The sequence below is a fragment of the Pelophylax lessonae genome, assembly GCF_965119305.1.
Source record: "Pelophylax lessonae genome assembly, chromosome: 9".
Classification (NCBI taxonomy): Eukaryota; Metazoa; Chordata; class Amphibia; order Anura; family Ranidae; genus Pelophylax; species Pelophylax lessonae.
In genome coordinates, this window is record NC_138776.1 from 239,548,547 (window position 1) to 239,566,203 (window position 17,657).

The window sequence follows — 17,657 nt, forward strand, 5'->3', positions numbered from 1 at the left end:
TAAAATATGATCATTGTAATTACCCCTGTCAGTGGTAAAAGGTTTGTGTCATCCCTGACTCTGATACATTTGCAGGACAGCTTGTTTTGTTGAAAAAGAAAACAGATTTACTGACAGGATCACCAGGTGAAAATAAAAGGAAGCCTTTTTTTCCTTGGTGCACGGGGGATTTTGTTTTAACTTTTTCCAGAATAGAGAGCACAATTCTGCAGCATTTTGCTGGCAAGCTAGTGTCAGGAACCATGAATTAGACTGAGACCGAAAATGCAGTAATGACACCTTTAATGTAATGATAAAAAATGGTATAGAACAGTAAACGTAGTCAAACATAAGCCAGGGGTTCGAAAGCCAAAACTGGAAGTCAGACGAGCCAGTGATCAGGAAACCAGGCATCAGCGTAGTCAGAAAGAGGAACCGGGTCAGGAACCAGAAGGGATGTCAGCCAGGCAAAGTCTTTCACAGGAACACAGCAGAGGAACTCCAGATATGTTGACAATTCCCTGGCAGCTGAGCACAGAGAAAAGAGCTGCAGCGAGCCCAGCCCTGACAGGGAGTGACATAAGAGCAGGATGTTGTTGTCTTTGCTCTGCTAGGCCCCTTTTACACCGGCAGACTGAACAGGTCCACCTGTCAGTTTTTTAGGCAAACCCGATCAGACCATCCATTGCCCTCTATGGAGCAGTGGATGTAAACGGACATGTGTTCGTTTACACCCGCCAACATTCGATCTGATGTAAATGGAAAAGAGGTCTGTTTACATCCAGACGCCCATAGAGGAAAGCAGGCTGTGTCTGCTCAGCATAAGCGGAGCAGACACGGACCTGTCATCCCCCTGCTCAGGGGGAATCGTCGGGAAATTCCTGCTGAGAAGGCAGACCTGCTGATGGAGTCCGTCCGTGGGAAAAAGCCCTTAGTACCCTGTTGCTGGCATGTAGTCCCTAGGATTGCCACATGTACCCATAAAGACTTGCAGCTGTAATTGTAGCAAAAGGTGGTTCTACAAAGTTTTTCTAATCGTGTCAATAAAATCTTATTATTTTATATACAGTGCCTTGAAAAAGTTTTTTCATGTTACAGCCCAAAAAGTAAATGTATTTTATTGAAATTGTATGTGATAGACTGACACAAAATGGCACATAATTGTGAAGTGGAAGGAAAATGATAAATGTTTATTAAATGTTTTTACAAATAAATTCCTGTAAAGTGTGGTGTGCATTTGTATTTGGTCCCCCTTACTCTGATACCGCTAATTGAAATCTAGTGAAACCAATTCCCTTCAGAAGTCACCTAAATATTAAATAGAGTACAGCTGTTCTGTGAAGCCCTCAGAGTTTTGTTAGTGAACAAACAGCAGCGTGAAGGCCAAGGAACACATCAGACAGGTTAGGTATAAAGTTGTGGAGAAGGTTAAAGCAGGATTAGTTTACAAAAAAAATACCTCAAGTGTTGAACATCTCACTGAGCACTGTTCAGTTCATCATCCAAAAATGGCACAACTGCAAACCTACAAAGACATGGCCGCCCACCTAAACTGACAGGCCGGGCAAGGAGAGCATTAATCAGAGAAGCAGCCAAGAGGCCCATGGTAAATCTGGAGGAGCTGCAGAGATTCACAGCTCAGGTGGGAGAATCTGTCCACAGGACAACTATTAGTCATGCACTCCACAAATCTGGCCTTTATGGAAGAGTGGCAAGAAGAAAGCCAAAAGGTGCTCTGGTCAAGTGAGACCAAAATTTAACTTTTTGGTCTATAAGCAAAACGCTGTGTGGCGGAAAACTAACACTGCACATCACCCTGAACACACTATCCCTACCGTGAAACATGGTGGTGGCAGCATCATGTTGTGGGGATGTTTTTCTTCAGCAGGGACAGGGAAGCTGGTCAGAGTTGATGGGAAGATGGATGGAGCCAAATACAGGACAATCTTAGAAGAAAATCTGTTAGAGTCTGCAAAAGACTTGAGACTGGGGCGGAGGTTCACCTTCCAGCAGGACAGCAACCCTAAACATACAGCCAGAGCAACAATGGAATGGTTTAGACCAAAGCAAATTCATGTGTTAGAATGGCCTACTCAAACTCCAGACCTAAATCCAATCTGTGTCAAGACTTGAAACTTGCTGTTCACAGACACTCTCCATACAATCGGACACAGATTGAGATATTTTTGCAAAGAAGAATTGTCAAAAAATGTCCCTCTCTAGATGTGCAAAGCTGCTGGAGACATCCCCATAAAGACTTGCAGCTGTAATTGCAGCAAAAGGTGGTTCTACAAGGTATTGACTCAGGGGGGCTGAATACAAATGCACGCCACACTTTTCAGATATTTGTAAAATAAATTGAAAACCATTTATCATTTTCCTTCCGCTTCACAATTATGTGCCACTTTGTGTTGGTCTACCACATAAAATCCCAATAAAATACATTTACGTTTTTGGTTGTAACATGACAAAATGTGGAAAATTTCAAGGGGTATGAATACTTTTTCAAGGCACTGTATTTTTTGTAGAATTCTACGATTTTATAAGTAGCTGTTTCTTTTGTGTCTTTATAATGTCTTGTGTGTCTTTTCCTGCAGGGTTTGAGTTGGGTCCTCAACCGCAAGGGGTTGTCCGTGCTGATATTCTGCAGAAGATGAAGACACTTGTTGAAGTCACTTTGGACTTTATTAATCACCTCAACAAAGGTATGAATGAGATATTATGTACTGAGAACCAAAGCTGATCATTGCCACAAAAAAATGATTTCTTTCTCATGCATTGAGAGACGCAGGAAGTCCCGACTGTCAGGTTTTACTGCCGCTTATAGGAGAATTGAACACTGACAAACAAGAAAACTATGGGCCAGCCCAGTATAACTCCTTCTACTCTCAGCATGCCGCGGTTTTTGCTCGTGTGCTATTTTTGCCAGTCTTTTTTCTTTGCTCTGCAAGTCTAAGGCCCCTTTCACACATGCTGTCCGTTTGTCCGTTTTTTCATCCATCCGTTGATGGATGAAAAACGGACATCAATGCATCTCTATGTAAAAACGGATGACAACTGATGATCATCAGTTAACATCCGTTTTCATCCACTTCCGTCAATGTCCGTTTTTTTGAACGGATGAATGCCCTATTTTTCATCCGTCAAAAAAACGGATCGGATGAAAAACGGATGACAACGGATGAAAAACTGATGTCAACTGATGACAACGGATGAAAAACTGATGTCAACTGATGACAACGGATGACAACGGATGAAAAACGGATAACAACTGATGAAAAACGGATGAAAAACGGATAACAACTGACGAAAAACGGATGACAACTGACGAAAAACGGATGAAAAACGGATGAAAAACTGATACATTTGACGTGACTGAACTGATGAACTGAACGGACTGTATGTGTGAAAGGGGCCTCACCCTTTTTGCTAGCTACTTTTTTTCTTTAATCAAGATTTTCTGCTGAGCTGGTCTATAGTCTCTATACATGCCACCGTCCGTATCGTATCCGCCTTTCCTAAGTTTTACTTTGGAGTGTTGTATCCGGACCCCACTGGACTAGAAATTTGCAGGGCTTGCCTACAATGTGACCTGCTTTCCACTGGTTTTACTGCAGAATGTGTTAGGGCTCTTTCACACGGTCCGCCTCCGTAGGCGGATCCGTGTTGCTCAGCGGGGATCGATCCGCGATCCCCGCTGAGCCGGCGGATGACAGCTCCGTCTCCGCTTGCAGAGCGGAGAGGGAGGTGTCACAGCCCCCGCTGCCCTCTATGGGGGATCGGATGAGAGCGGATCGCCTATCCTCTCTCACCCGATCCGATCCGATTACTGAACGGATGGAAAAATAGGGTTTCCATCCGTCCAGATTTCACGCACAGGATCGGATGCGGATGGCAGCGGGTGTCAGCGGAGGTGTCTCCGCTGACACCCGCTGCCCCATAGAGCTGCATGGAGGATCCGATCAGATCCGCCTAAAAAACTGACAGGCGGATCTGATCGGATCGCCCGTGTGAAAGAGCCCTTAGTGCTGAAGGAATGAGTTGAGTGGAGTTGGGTGGTGAAGTCAGCTGCTGCAGGAGAAAAATACCTCCAGATGTTGGGTTGTTTTGAATAGTTAGTGAGCCTCTCTACACATACCTAGTGCAATCTGATTGTACTTTTGGATCTAACACTAATGGATGGGTTTTAATTTTTGTTTTGCCGGAGATCAAATACAAAGCACCACATCCCTTTAAAGTAAATATAAAGTACAAGGAAACGTATGGGACTTTAAAGGTACAAAAGCGTTCAATCCAATGATGGAGAAAAAAAATAATTTCTTTTAAAAAGACTTTACATTTTATTTATTAAAAATGACATTGTTTTAAAAAACATATAAAAGAAAAAAGAGAGAAAAACTTGATGGTGTCCGCTCAACATGTTTCGCCATAAAACAATGGCTTCTTCAGGAGACTTACGGACATCTCTTACAAGTAATATTCTCAAAAGACTGAATTGTGCCTTCTATGGAAAAAGGGCTGTAGATGAAAAATGCTTCAAAATGAGGCAATCATTAAGGAGACCTCCCACCATGCATACGGTAAATCATAGAGGAGGGAAAGCCAAGCTGAGGTACAAAACCCTTGAACGGAATGTTTTTAAAATAAAACCGCATATGATGCTGTACAAAGGAATTTATAGATGATGAAGCCAGTTCCTTTTTATATCACAGAGATTTCTTGAAAAGATAACGAAGGAGTTGTAAGTATCTCGTTCCCAGGCTTTGGGTTGATTGACTTTACATGCAGATGGAAGTCATCATATCAGGAAAAGTTTTTATGCAGAAAATCCCCATAGGTAATCAAGCTGTAAGAACTTTCTCCTTTCACCGCACAGTCTGACTGACTGGCGAAACATGTTGAGCTGACACCATCAAGTTTTTCTCTCTTTTTTTTTTTATATGCTTTTTAAAACAATGTTTGTCATTTTGAATAAATAAAATGTAAAGTCTTTTTAAAGAAATTATTTTTGCTCCATCATTGGATTGAATGCTTTTGCACCTTTAAAGTCCTATACATTTCCTTTGCTACTGTCAGGGTCTGGACTGGCGGCCGATGAAGACACTAGGGGTGGATCCTCTGTGTCAGTGAGGGAATGGCGTGGACCGTACCAGGGGATCGGTTCTAAGTTGCTACCGGTTTTCACCAGAGCCCGCCGCAAGGCGGGATGGACTTGCTGCGGCGGTAGCAACCAGGTCGTGTCCTCCGGTAGCGGCTCAACCTCACGGACAGCTGATACAGGCGTGGTACAGTAGGACAAGGCAAAGGCAAGGTCAGATGTAGCAGAAGGTCAGGGCAGGCGGCAACGGTTCGAAGTCAGGGGCAATGGCAGAAGGTAAGATACACAGGCAGGGAAAATACACAAAACGCTTTCTCAGGGCACTAAGGCAACAAGATCCGGCAAGGACAGGAAGGGGGAGTGGGTTTATATAAGAAACAGGAAACGGGTCACAGGAAACAGGAAACAGGTCACAGGAAACAGGTCACAGGAAACAGGAAACAGGTCACAGGAAGGGAGGTTTGGACCAGGCACCAATTACTGGAGCACAGGCCCCTTAAATTTCAAACAACCATCGCGTGCGCGCCCTATGGTGCAGGGGAGCACGCGCCAGGAACCACGTGAGCGGGGAGCGGAGGAGGGAGCCGGAGCGGGCACAGGTGAGTGGATCTGGAACGAACGCTGCGAGCGCTCCGGTCCAGAAGCAGGGACCGGAGCGCTCAGCGTTACAGCTACTAATGGATAGGTGTGGTTGGGTTTATCCTCCTAATGAACTGAAATGATATGGTTTATTATTCAGATACTTACATTTTTCTGAGGTTCTTGTATAATAGTTATTTTATTTTTTATACATCCAATACGATTGGCTACAGGCTATTTAGGGATATTGTATTGATAAGGAGGTGCTTTCGTGTTTTTTTTTTTTTTTCTAGCCCTGATGAAGAGGGGAGTTTTTGGACCCTCGAAACATGTACTTACTCCTTTAATTGCACTTCTGTTTTTACTGTAATATAGTTGTACCTGGACAGTTTAGCAGTGGTGTGCCACTTCAAATTACAATTTTGTTCCAATACACTACAAGCCAAGAAGACCGTAAAGATCCCCTGGGGTGTAGAAGCTGACCCAGATTACACACATTCACAATAATTTAGGATAACCAATAAGACATTACAAGTCCAGAGCTATTTTTTTACTTTCCTCTGTGGATCTGGCAGCATCATGCCTTAACATAGTGTTGACTATTCCATTGAACGATACACCTGTTTTCTGAGTCTTGCACCACAACCTGTCCTGGCTGTGATCTTAATCTGTCAAATGTAGCTGACTGGCCTAGGATCTTATCAGTATAGCAATTGATACTTTGGTCCTAGAGTGTTTAAAGCTAATGTCTGCAATCTTGAACTACAATGTGGATGCATCGCTGAAGGTCTTCCACGTCATCTACTCCATGAAACTCCTGTCAGTTAACATGAGGAAGACGTGTTGGCCTGCAAACCCATGTGTAAAAAGTACGTGCTTTGTATGCCCCTTTGGGGGAAAGCAGCTATTCTCAGCAGGAGCAGCCTAGGGCTTCACTGGGGAAAACATGCCCCTCATTCGAGGGCAAGAAGAGTTCTTTTAATTATTTACAAGCTTCAGCTTTCTCAAGTGTAACTCCCAGTCTACCCACAATCCCTGGACTTAAATTTCCCCTAAACCCTCAGATAAGCCTTCTTCAGCATGAGGGGACCACCTATTTTCCAAAGTGGTGGGGCTTGGTAGCCTTTGCAGACATTTGGGCAATCAGCATCGCAAATGTTTCAATACGGAAGATGGTTTCCGTGGACTACAGGCTAGAATTTTACAAGCAGAATAATAGCCGCACCGCTCCGACGTCATTTGACGGTGGGCGGGCGGGAAGTGGTTAAATAATAAACAGGCTTATACTAACTTGCCTTGTGCAGTGGTTTTTCATAGAGTGGCCAAGAACCTCCTCTTCTGGGTCCCCTGCCTGAGATCTTGGCTTCTCCTTTTCAGTGTTTGTCCCCAAAGCAAACCACTTGCTATGGGGGCAGATGTGCGGGCTCACTTCTGAGCAGGGCTGTGTGTGTCCATAGACAGAAAATGCATTAAGTTAATAATCACCTTCTAGATTTTAGAATTTTCCCTAAATACAGCAGATCTTAAAGAGACGTGCCTATCATAAATAGATTATATAGCATGTCTTTTGATAAACACATTTGGCCTGACTCCCAGCTTAGACTAGATTCTACAGTGGCAATTTTTGCATACCAGTTCTGCATCGGGTATGTAACCCCCCCCCCCCTTAACAAAGCCAAATTCTTTAATGGTCTGGCTCCCACCATCTAGCATCTCATGTGCGTCATGAATGAGTCAGAGGCTTGATTTGATGCTCAAGTCAATATTTACAGTGCCTTGCGAAAGTATTCGCCCCCTTGAACTTTGCGACCCTTTGCCACATTTCAGGCTTCAAACCTAAAGATATAAAACTGTAATTTTTTTTGAAGAATCAACAACAAGTGGGACACAATCATAAAGTGGATCAAAATTTATTGGATATTTCAAACTTTAACAAATAAAAAACAGAAAAATTGGGCGTGCAAAATTATTCAGCCCCCTTAAGTTAATACTTTGTAGAGCCACCTTTTGCTGCGATTACAGGTTTTCTTCCAGAATGGTCCTGTATTTGGCTTCCTCCATCTTCCCATTAATTTTAACCATCTTCCCTGTCCCTGCTGAAGAAAAGCAGGCCCAAACCATGATGCTGCCACCACCATGTTTGACAGTGGGGATGGTGTGTTCAGGGTGATGAGCTGTGTTGCTTTTACGCCAAACATAAAGTTTTGCATTGTTGCCATAAGTTGGATTTTGGTTTCATCTGACCAGAGCACCTTCTTCCACATGTTTGGTGTGTCTCCCAGGTGGCTTGCGGCAAACTTTAAACGACAATTTTTATGGATATCTTTAAGAAATGGCTTTCTTCTTGCCACTCTTCCATAAAGGCCAGATTTGTGCAGTATACGACTAATTGTTGTCCTATGGACAGAGTCTCCCACCTCAGCTGTAGATCTCTGCAGTTCATCCAGAGTGATCATGGGCTGCATCTCTGATTAGTCTTCTCCTTGTATGAGCTGAAAGTTTAGAGGGACGGCCAGGTCTTCGTAAATTTGCAGTGGTCTGATACTCCTTCCATTTCCATATTATCGCTTGCACAGTGCTCCTTGGGATGTTTAAAGCTTGGGAAATCTTTTTGTATAGAAATCCGGGTTTAAACTTCTCCACAACAGTATCTCGGACCTGCCTGGTGTGTTCCTTTTTCTTCATGATGCTCTCTGCGCTTTAAACAGACCTCTGAGACTATCACAGTGCAGGTGCATTTATACGGAGACTTGATTACACACAGGTGGATTCTATTTATCATCATTAGTCATTTAGGTCAACATTGGATCATTCAGAGATCCTCACTGAACTTCTGGAAAGAGTTTGCTGCACTGAAAGTAAAGGGGCTGAATAATTTTGCATGCCCAATTTTTTTCATTTTTTTATTTAACAAAGTTTGAAAAATCCAATAAATTTCGTTCCACTTCATGATTGTGTCCCACTTGTTGATTCTTCACAAAAAATTACAGTTTTATATCTTTATGTTCGAAGCCTGAAATGTGGCAAAAGGTCGCAAAGTTCAAGGGGGCCGAATACTTTCGCAAGGCACTGTACATACAGAGTTTACCTGCATTGTGGCGTGTCAGGTTCCAGAGGTGCACTTTTGCTTGGGACTGAGACAACCGGTTAGGGGTTTATTTTACATCTTGGTATTGTGATGATAGGTTAACTTTAAACACACTGGGCTCCAAGGTAAAACTCACATATGTTTAACATTCCTTTCCAGGAATGGAATTTCCGGCATTTGAAATTGATACTTACCAGTGTGCTGGTCAGGTGGACTTTCCCCGATCCTCAGATGGGGAGATATCAGCGGTCATACATCCTTCCCTACAGGTACGTGCTGTATCATATTTATTAAATCACTAGATTGTATTTGCCATTGTGTCGGACGGAATATTTTATTTTAACTTGTGATTTTATCTAGCAGTATGGAACATCTTAATGCTTGGCAGGAACACAAGTTTGTAAGTGGCTTTTATATGCTGAATTTAACTGATATGCACTCAGAATGATCAGACAGTGTGCAACTTGAGGCCAGAGCGTTTTACTTATCCACATATACTATGAGCTGTCCTCTGTGTCACTTACTTTTCTATATAGACCCCAATATGCAACATCAGGCTCTCCACCTCGTCCAATCGGAGAACGATTTACATTCATTTAGAGCATGAAAAGCATTCTCTGAATGGCGCCCTTGCCAATCATGTGACCGCATGTGTTCAGTGGAAGCCACTCCGTGCAGGACTTGGAAGCAAGTGGAGGTCATTGAAGTAGCAGTGTCTACGTCACTGATCTCCAGCTTCCAGGGGCATTGGTTAGGTATGGTATATACACACAGTATCTCACAAAAGTGAGTACACCCCTCACATTTTTGTAAATATTTTATTATATATTTTCATGTGACAACACTGAAGAAACTACACTTTGCTACAATGTAAAGTAGTGAGTGTACAGTTTGTATAACAGTGTAAATTTGCTGTCTCCTCAAAATAACTCAACACACAGCCATTAATGTCTAAACCGCTGGCAACAAAAGTGAGTACACCCCTAAGTGACAATGTCCAAATTGGACCCAATTAGCCTCCCCTGGTGTCATGTGACTCGTTAGTGTTACAAGGTCTCAGGTGTGAATGGGGAACAGGTGTGTTAAATTTGGTTTTATCGCTCTCACTCTCTCATACTGGCCACTGGAAGTTCAACATGGCACCTCATGGCAAAGATCTCTCTGAGGATCTGAAAAAAAGAATTGTTGCTCTACATAAAGATGGCCTAGGCTATAAGAAGATTGCCCAATAATCCTGAAACTGAGCTGTAGCACAGTGGTTTAACAGGACAGGTTTCACTCAGAACAGGCCTAGCCATGGTCATCCAAAGAAGTTGAGTTCATTTGCTCAGCGTCATATCCAGAAGTTGTCTTTGGGAAATAGACATATGAGTGTTGACAGCATTGCTGTAGAGGTTTGGGGTCAGATGGAAGCCTCTTCTAAGGATGATGCACAAGAAAGCCCGCAAACAGTTTGCTGAAGACAAGCAGACTAAGGACATGGATTACTGGAACCATGTCCTGTGGTCTGATGAGACCAAGATAAACGTACTTGGTTCAGATGGTGTCAAGCGTGTGTGGCGGCAACCAGGTGAGGAATACAAGGACAAGGGTGTTTTGCCTACAGTCAAACATGGTGGTGGGAGTGGCATGGTCTGGGGCTGCATGAGTGCTGCTGGCACTGGGGAGCTACAGTTCATTGAGGGAACCATGAATGCCAATGTGTACTGTGTGACATACTGAAGCAGAGCATGATCCCCTCCCTTCAGAGACTGGGCTGCAGGGCAGTATTTTAACATAACGACCCCAAACACACCTCCAAGATGACCACTGCCTTGCTAAAGAAGCTGAGAGTGAAGGTGATGGGCTGGCCAAGCATGTCTCCAGACCTAAACCATATTGAGCATCTGTGGGGCATCCTCAAATGGAAGGTGGAGGAGCGCAAGGTCTCTAACATCCACCAGCTCTGTGATGTCGTCATAGAGGAGTGGAAGAGGACTCCAGTGGCAACCTGTGACACTCTGGTGAACTCGATACCCAAGAGGGTTAAGGCAGTGCTGGAAAATAATGGTGGCCATACAAAATATTGACACTTTGGGCCTAATTTGGACATTTTAACTTAGGGATGTACTCACTTTTTTTGCCAGCGGCTTAGACATTAATGGCTGTGTGTTGAGTTATTTTGAGGGGGACGGCAAATTTACACTGTTATACAAGCTGTACACTCACTACTTTACATTGTAGCAAAGTGTCATTTCTTCAGTGTTGTCACATGAAAAGATATAATAAAATATTTACAAAATTGCGAGGGGTGTACTCACTTTTGTGAGATACTGTATACTATATATACATATAAAGTTATCTTAATCCAAGCTGGGTCATTGTAATTATGTACAAAATACCCAAACCTGGAATTACGATTTAATAATTGCAGGGCTACATTTATGTCTTCCATATCTGCCTGAAGTTTAGCTTTAGGTTTGTCTGGAAAAAAAGTTTAAAAGAGAACAGACAGAACCTGTTCATGCCAAACCAAAGTTATAAAAATGTCAAAGAGTTTCCTAGTAAAAAAAATGAAAAATGGCATTGACGTTTGCCTGTTTAATCAACAGTGAATGCATAGGTTCCTTTTTTTTTTTTTTTTATATATAGGTCATGTGTTCTGGTAAGATAAAGGAGCCATTTACAGCTTGTGGGCTGAACGAATAAAACCTAAATCTCCGCCAGAAAATGTGTAGTACAGCGATCATTTGCCGTCCAAAACATCCAAGCCCACTTTCTAATGATGGGTATACATGACAAATTCCATGTATACCCAATTGTTTTTTTAACTGCGGTGGTGAAATCGCCTTCTACAGCGCTGCCACCTGAGATTTCCATATATGCTGAGCCAAATGTTTGTGTCAGAATATATAAAATCAGTGTGGCAGCTGATAAGTGTACCTGCAAGGCAAACTGGTTAACAATAGAATAGAAAGAAAAGATTACATTGGTACCTGAAAAGTAAAAAATGGTTACCAATGAAAAACAGTAACAAAGTACAGTAAAAGTAAAGTAGGAAGAGTAGAAGTAGAAAAGCAGAGTAAGAACAGAAAAATAACTCAAATGACAAATATTTTTGATTTTTATTTTTGTAATTTTTCTTTTTACACTTTTTTTTTCAACTGCAACATTCCAGGTTAGGGTCTCTCAAAATGTCGATAGCCATCGAACATCTTTCGAGACCCTGTGTTACTGTGCCGTGCTGTACCCTATGCTAATACACCACTAGTGTGTGGTAGCGACGGAAACCGTCCCTGATGCAGAGACCAGGTTGGTCAGGACAGTCGGGACAATAAGTGCGAGTGTCACGCCTAAATCCGCGCCTGATACAGACACGACATCTTCTTTGGAGGTTTCTGTTGGTAGGGGTACGTAGGGAGGACATGTGGAAAATGCCTCTCATGCAGCTGGCTCACTGCATCTGGTAGGGGAAGTTGGGCAGGAGCACCTCCTGGATACAGGTAGGCTCCAATGATCTCTTCCTGGAATTCTAGGAAAGATCCAGTTCGTCCTGACGCTTTGTATAGCACAAAAGCGTTCAGCATAGCCAATTGGAATAAACAGACAGACACTTTTTTGTACCAGCTTCTAGCTTTACGGGCAACTAAGTACGGCGCCAAAAGCTGGTCGTTGAGGTCCACCCCTCCCATATTAAGGTTATATTCGTGGACACAGAGGGGCTTCTCCATGGACACAGAGGGGCTTCTCCAAAACACCAGTTGCCATATGAAATTGGACCGTCGTGTCTGCGTGAAGGGAGGACAGAACGAAAACATTTCATGTATCCCTCCACTTCACTGCAAGCAATTTGTCAGTTTTCAAGCAGGCTCTCTGCCTCAGACTAAGACAGGAATCTACAAGCCATTGGGGGAAGCCCCGGCGATTAGGTGGCACGGTGCCACATGCGCCAATTTGAAATTCAAGCAGGTGACTAAAAAGTGGCACGCTTGAATAAAAATTGTCCACGTACAAATGGTACCCCTTTCTGAATAAGGGTGACACCAAGTTCCAAACTATCTTGTCACTGCTCCCTATGTATTCTGGGCAGTTGGGGGGCTCCACAGTGCTATCTTTTCCCTCGTAAACATGGAAACTAACTGTATAGCCTGTGGCCCTGTCACACAGTTTATACAGATTGACCCCATATCTGGCACACTTGCTGGGGAGATACTGCTTGATAGAAAGGCAGTCAGTAAACTTAATCGGGGACTCATCAATGCAGACAACTTGTTGAGGGGTAAACAAGGCTGCAAACCGCTGATTAAAGTGGTTTACGGGGGGCCGAATTTTATGGAGCCGGTCATATCCAGGGTCTCGCTGAGGACGACAGAGTTCATTGTCGTTGAAGTGCACGAACCGCATAATTTGCTCGTATCTCGCCCTGGACATGGAAGCAGAGAACATGCGCATATGGTGAATTGGGTTAGTGGACCAATATAACCGCAACTCACTCCTTTTGGTTATGCCCATGTTAAGGGAAAGGCCCAGAAAGGATTTAAACTTGGAAACCGTTACAGGTTTCCAGCCGAATGGTCTGGCAAGGGACGAATTTGGGTTGGCGGCAATTAATTGACCAGCATATAAATTGCTTTGGTCCACAATAGATCTGAAAAGATCTTCCGTGAAAAAACGCTCCAAAAAATTAAGGGGGGTAAAATTTACTGTTTCCATGTGGATTCCGGGTTGGGCAGTGAATGGGGGAAGTACGGGCGCTGTAGAATCAGTGGACTGCCAATTAGGATATGCCAGCACTTCAGGGAGGGCACTATGGACTCTACGGACCTATCTTCGAATTTGCTGTGGCTGCGGGCCACTACTCGTGCTAGCCACCGCACCAGCTTCAACTGCACTTATGGGACTCGCCACGTCACCAAGTAATACTGCAGTGCTGGTATGTCTAGGTCCAGGGTGTACTAGGTCGCTTGTGCTTGCCAGTTCACCAGAAAGCTGAGCGGCACTAGAACCGACAATCTGCTCCATACGAGCACCCTGCAATTCCTGCACCTCAGCAACTCCAGAATGGGGTCGGGTACGCCTGACCTTAGCAGGGACCCATCCGTCGTCGGGGCTATCTGTCAGGGAGCCACTGCTGTCTACTGGCTTGTATACTGACCCTGATTCTGCCCGTGAGCTTCCCCATCGCTCTCATCTGACATGGTCAGTATGCTGTAGGCCTCTTCACTACTGTACCATCGTTTGGACATTTTAGCAACTAAATTTACAGGTACAGTAGTGTGGCTCACAGGTAAAAAAGCACCTGGTTGTCAAAGACTATTTCAACCGCTACCAAAAAACTGCTAATGCTAGCAGGGATCAGGCCTGACTCTGCTAACACAGCGGTTTTGTGTGTTTTTTGGAAGTGACAGTAATCTATTGATTATTGCACTTGCCTGGGTGGGGTGGGGTGGTTGGGCAGAGGGGCTAAACGCAGGTGCTGGCAGGTGTCATGACCGATCCTTCTAACGCTGCATTTTGGGAACCCTAAACTATTGGGGAGGCTAGTATAGTTCTGATCAAAGATATTGATCCGTTCAGATACTATACTAGTAATGGAGGTGTATGTGTGTATGTATGTGGTAATCAAGGGGTTAACTAATATTTCTAACTATGCGGCGGGGATCTGCACTGTCCTAGACTGATGCTAACGCTAACTAATGTCACCTGTGACACTAATAATAGTGATCAGAAAAAAAAACTGTACACTGGGGTTAACTGGGGGTGATTAGGGGGTTAAATCTTTATTGGGGTATCCTAAGCCTACTTGGGACAGAAACGAACTCGCTAGCGCTAACTGAAGTCACAATCACACTAATACAGAATTACAGAAAACCACTATATACTGTATATAGTGTGCGATGTGACAGGGGTGAGGGGGTTAACTGGGGGTGATCAGGGGGTTAAATCTTTATTGGGGGGTGGCGGGGACCCTAAATCTACTTGGGACAGAAACGAACTCGCTAGCGCTAACTGAAGTCACAATCACACTAATACAGAAAACCACTATATTACCTGTATATAGTGTGCAATGTGACAGGGGGGAAGGGGTTAACTGGGGGGGATCAGGGGGCTAAATTTTTATTGGAGGGGGGGTGGCAGGTATCCTAAGCCTAAAAGTAACGGTCGCTAGCGCTAAATGATGTCACAGGGAACACTAATACAGAAATATAGAAAACTGCTATATACTGTATACAGTGTGCGATGTGACAGGGGGTGTAGGGGTTAACTGGGGGGGGTGATCGGGGGTTAAATGTACCTAGCTAGATGTGTGGAAGTGTGCTTGGTGCAGTACTCACGTTTTGATCCTCTCTCTTCTCTCAATGAATCCAAAAAGAATTTTGGGAGGAGAGCGAGGTTAATTTCTGTGCCTGTGTTTACATTACACAGGCATAGGTCGGTCTGTGATTGGTCAGGACCGATCAACAGGTCCAGGCCAAAAATCATTGGCCTGGACCTGATGACTGATCGGTTCTGAACTCAATCAGACCATCGGTGGGGCCGGGGGCGCGCAGGAGCGCGCCCCGGGAACGAGCGCCATACATGTACGGGGCTTTGCCTGTACGAGCCAGACTGCCGCAGTACATCTGCGGCGGCTGGTCGTAAAGTGGTTAAAAAATCTTTATCTTTATTCAGGAACCACAGTACACAACTGCCGATAAGATCAGTTGAAGCGTTTCAGCCTACAAGGCCTTAGTCATTATGACTAAGGCCTTGTAGGCTGAAACACTTCAACTGATCTTATCAGCAGTTGTGTACTGTGGTTCCTGAATAAAGATGAAGATTTTTTTAAGAGCAACTACCGGTGTGCGGATCATCTTTCTACATATGTACTCAGTTAAACGGCTGTGGATTGGGCACCCGGGAGCTCGTTAATTGGTGAGCTGTATGGGTAGTAGCACTGCTCCTTCTGTTTGCAGTAATGATAGTTTGGCTGTAATTAATGAATTTACCATTACTCCGTTAAAAGCCCAATGAAACCCATATCTTTTTTTTTGCTCTGAAACAGTCAGGCTACCCTAAAAAAGCAAAGTACTGTATGTGCAAGTCATATTTTTTTTTGCATGTGTTAGTGATGTAGGCCTATACCAAACTGCACAGAACTGGCAGCATGTTGGAGATCCGGACTCCTGCTTTCACAAAGAGTTCAGCAGTCCAGATTTCTAGTGGTTACATAAGCCCCCTGCACAGTGCTCCAATCCCTGAGCAGCGTTTTGATTAAAGCAGTGCGCAGGAGGGGGGTTTGACTGCTAGAGATCTGAACTGCTGAGCTCTTTGTGAAAGTATGGATCCTGATCTATCTGTTGCTTTGCCTTACATTTTTTGCTTAATATAGGTGTGGACTCAACTTGCCTATGAAGGTCCCAGGTCTATTTAGCACACACCTTGCCGCATCCTCTGGTGATAAAGCTCAAAGAGATCTTCAAGAAAGGGCTCTCTAATAACCAAATTTAGACCACAGCTTACATGATGGAACTCTGAACTTGATCCCTCAACCTTCCTGACTGCACAGTGAGGCTGGTATTGTATTTGGAATCCAACATAAATTCACAGGAGTGGGAGGAGGCTCTCGAGTATAGAAGCTGCATTTGTTATTTGCATCATAGAGCACCTGGGTTTTGAAGATCCTTGGGTTCTATGAAAATCATTCAAGGATGTGAACAAGCACCTTATATTGCCATCTTACCAAGTAACAAGAGTCTATAGGGTTACATCAAGGTGAACATTTGGCTAAGCCACCACTGACCTCTGTAGCTGTAGGCCCTGTGAGGCAGTTGTTCAAGTCATGCTCTCAGCAGCCTAGCTCCCTATTCCGGCAGCGACTCTGCAGCTCACTCTTCCCTACTCTTCCTTCCCAGAACTCCTGCTCTGTATTTACATTAGATATTAGAAGGCTGAAGGGTTGCTGAGACACTGCCAGGATAGGGAAGCTGAGCTGAGAGAATGATGAACAAATTCAGTGCTTCAGCTTTGAACGTTGAGGATGACTTGCTCCACAGTACCTGCAGCTACAGAGCTCAATGAGGATTTGCTTTACTGTTATGAATATGTAAATACTTGAATTACCATAGCCTGAACACAGGTTCACTTCAAGCTAACTGACACTATATGAGATTTACATATGATTTATGCAAACCATAACATGTCTTTGTAGGATAAAGATTTTTCACTGCTACACCCTGGGGACCTGATCTTTCTGAGTCTGGATGGACAATCAATTCCTTACAGTGGAGAGAAGCCCCTTTATCCGGTCTTCATTAACGAAGCTGCTTATTATGAGAAGAAGATTGCGTTTATACTGGCTGAGAAGGTCCGGGTGTCTGTTCCTGCACTGAGAAGACAAACACACTAAATCCCAAAGCAAAATGTCTGCTTGTTAAAGGGGAATTTTACTTTAAAGCACATTTCTGGCAAGACATTTTTTTTTTTCAGTTTTGGTTGAAATCTTTTCAGGGATTTGGTTGTGCTGTTGAGAGATTTGCCTTCACTTTTTGCCCTAGAGACACAACAGGAACTGAGAGGAAATTCCCTTTTTAGACAGTTGTCATAATAGTTATCCTGGATTCCAAGGTCCCCCCCCCCCCAACTTGTTGTTTGCTGGTGGCAGCTGTAAAATTTTAGATTTCAAATTTTGATTTCATACTTTCTGTCTTGGTGAGATTGGTCTCTAGGGCAAATTGAGAGGTTAAAACGCACCAGCAGGGGCACAGCAAAAAAAAAAAAAAAAACCTTGCTGTTTTTTTACCCTTCGCTACTCAATCCAGAACGAATAAAAAAAAAGTTTTGTTTTGACTGAATATAAACTTTAAATAAGTGGGATAGTTTATAATCTTTCAAGTGGTGACACCACCATCACATTTGAAGGCCAAAGCTGCACATGTTCTTGGCATGAAGTTA

General features: G+C 43.7%; 1 protein-coding gene across 1 annotated transcript in view; it reads left to right on the top strand.

Annotated features, from left to right (window-relative positions):
- ACY3 (aminoacylase 3) overlaps positions 1–17,224 on the top strand; it is a 74,145-nt gene extending 56,921 nt beyond the window's left edge. Inside the window, exons 5-7 of the mRNA XM_082266745.1 lie at positions 2,577–2,684; positions 8,904–9,013; positions 16,915–17,224. Coding sequence (XP_082122871.1) covers positions 2,577–2,684; positions 8,904–9,013; positions 16,915–17,112 — 416 coding nt within the window. The 3' untranslated portion in view covers positions 17,113–17,224. The remainder of the gene's footprint in view (positions 1–2,576; positions 2,685–8,903; positions 9,014–16,914) is intronic.
- The last annotated feature ends 433 nt before the right edge of the window (positions 17,225–17,657 follow it).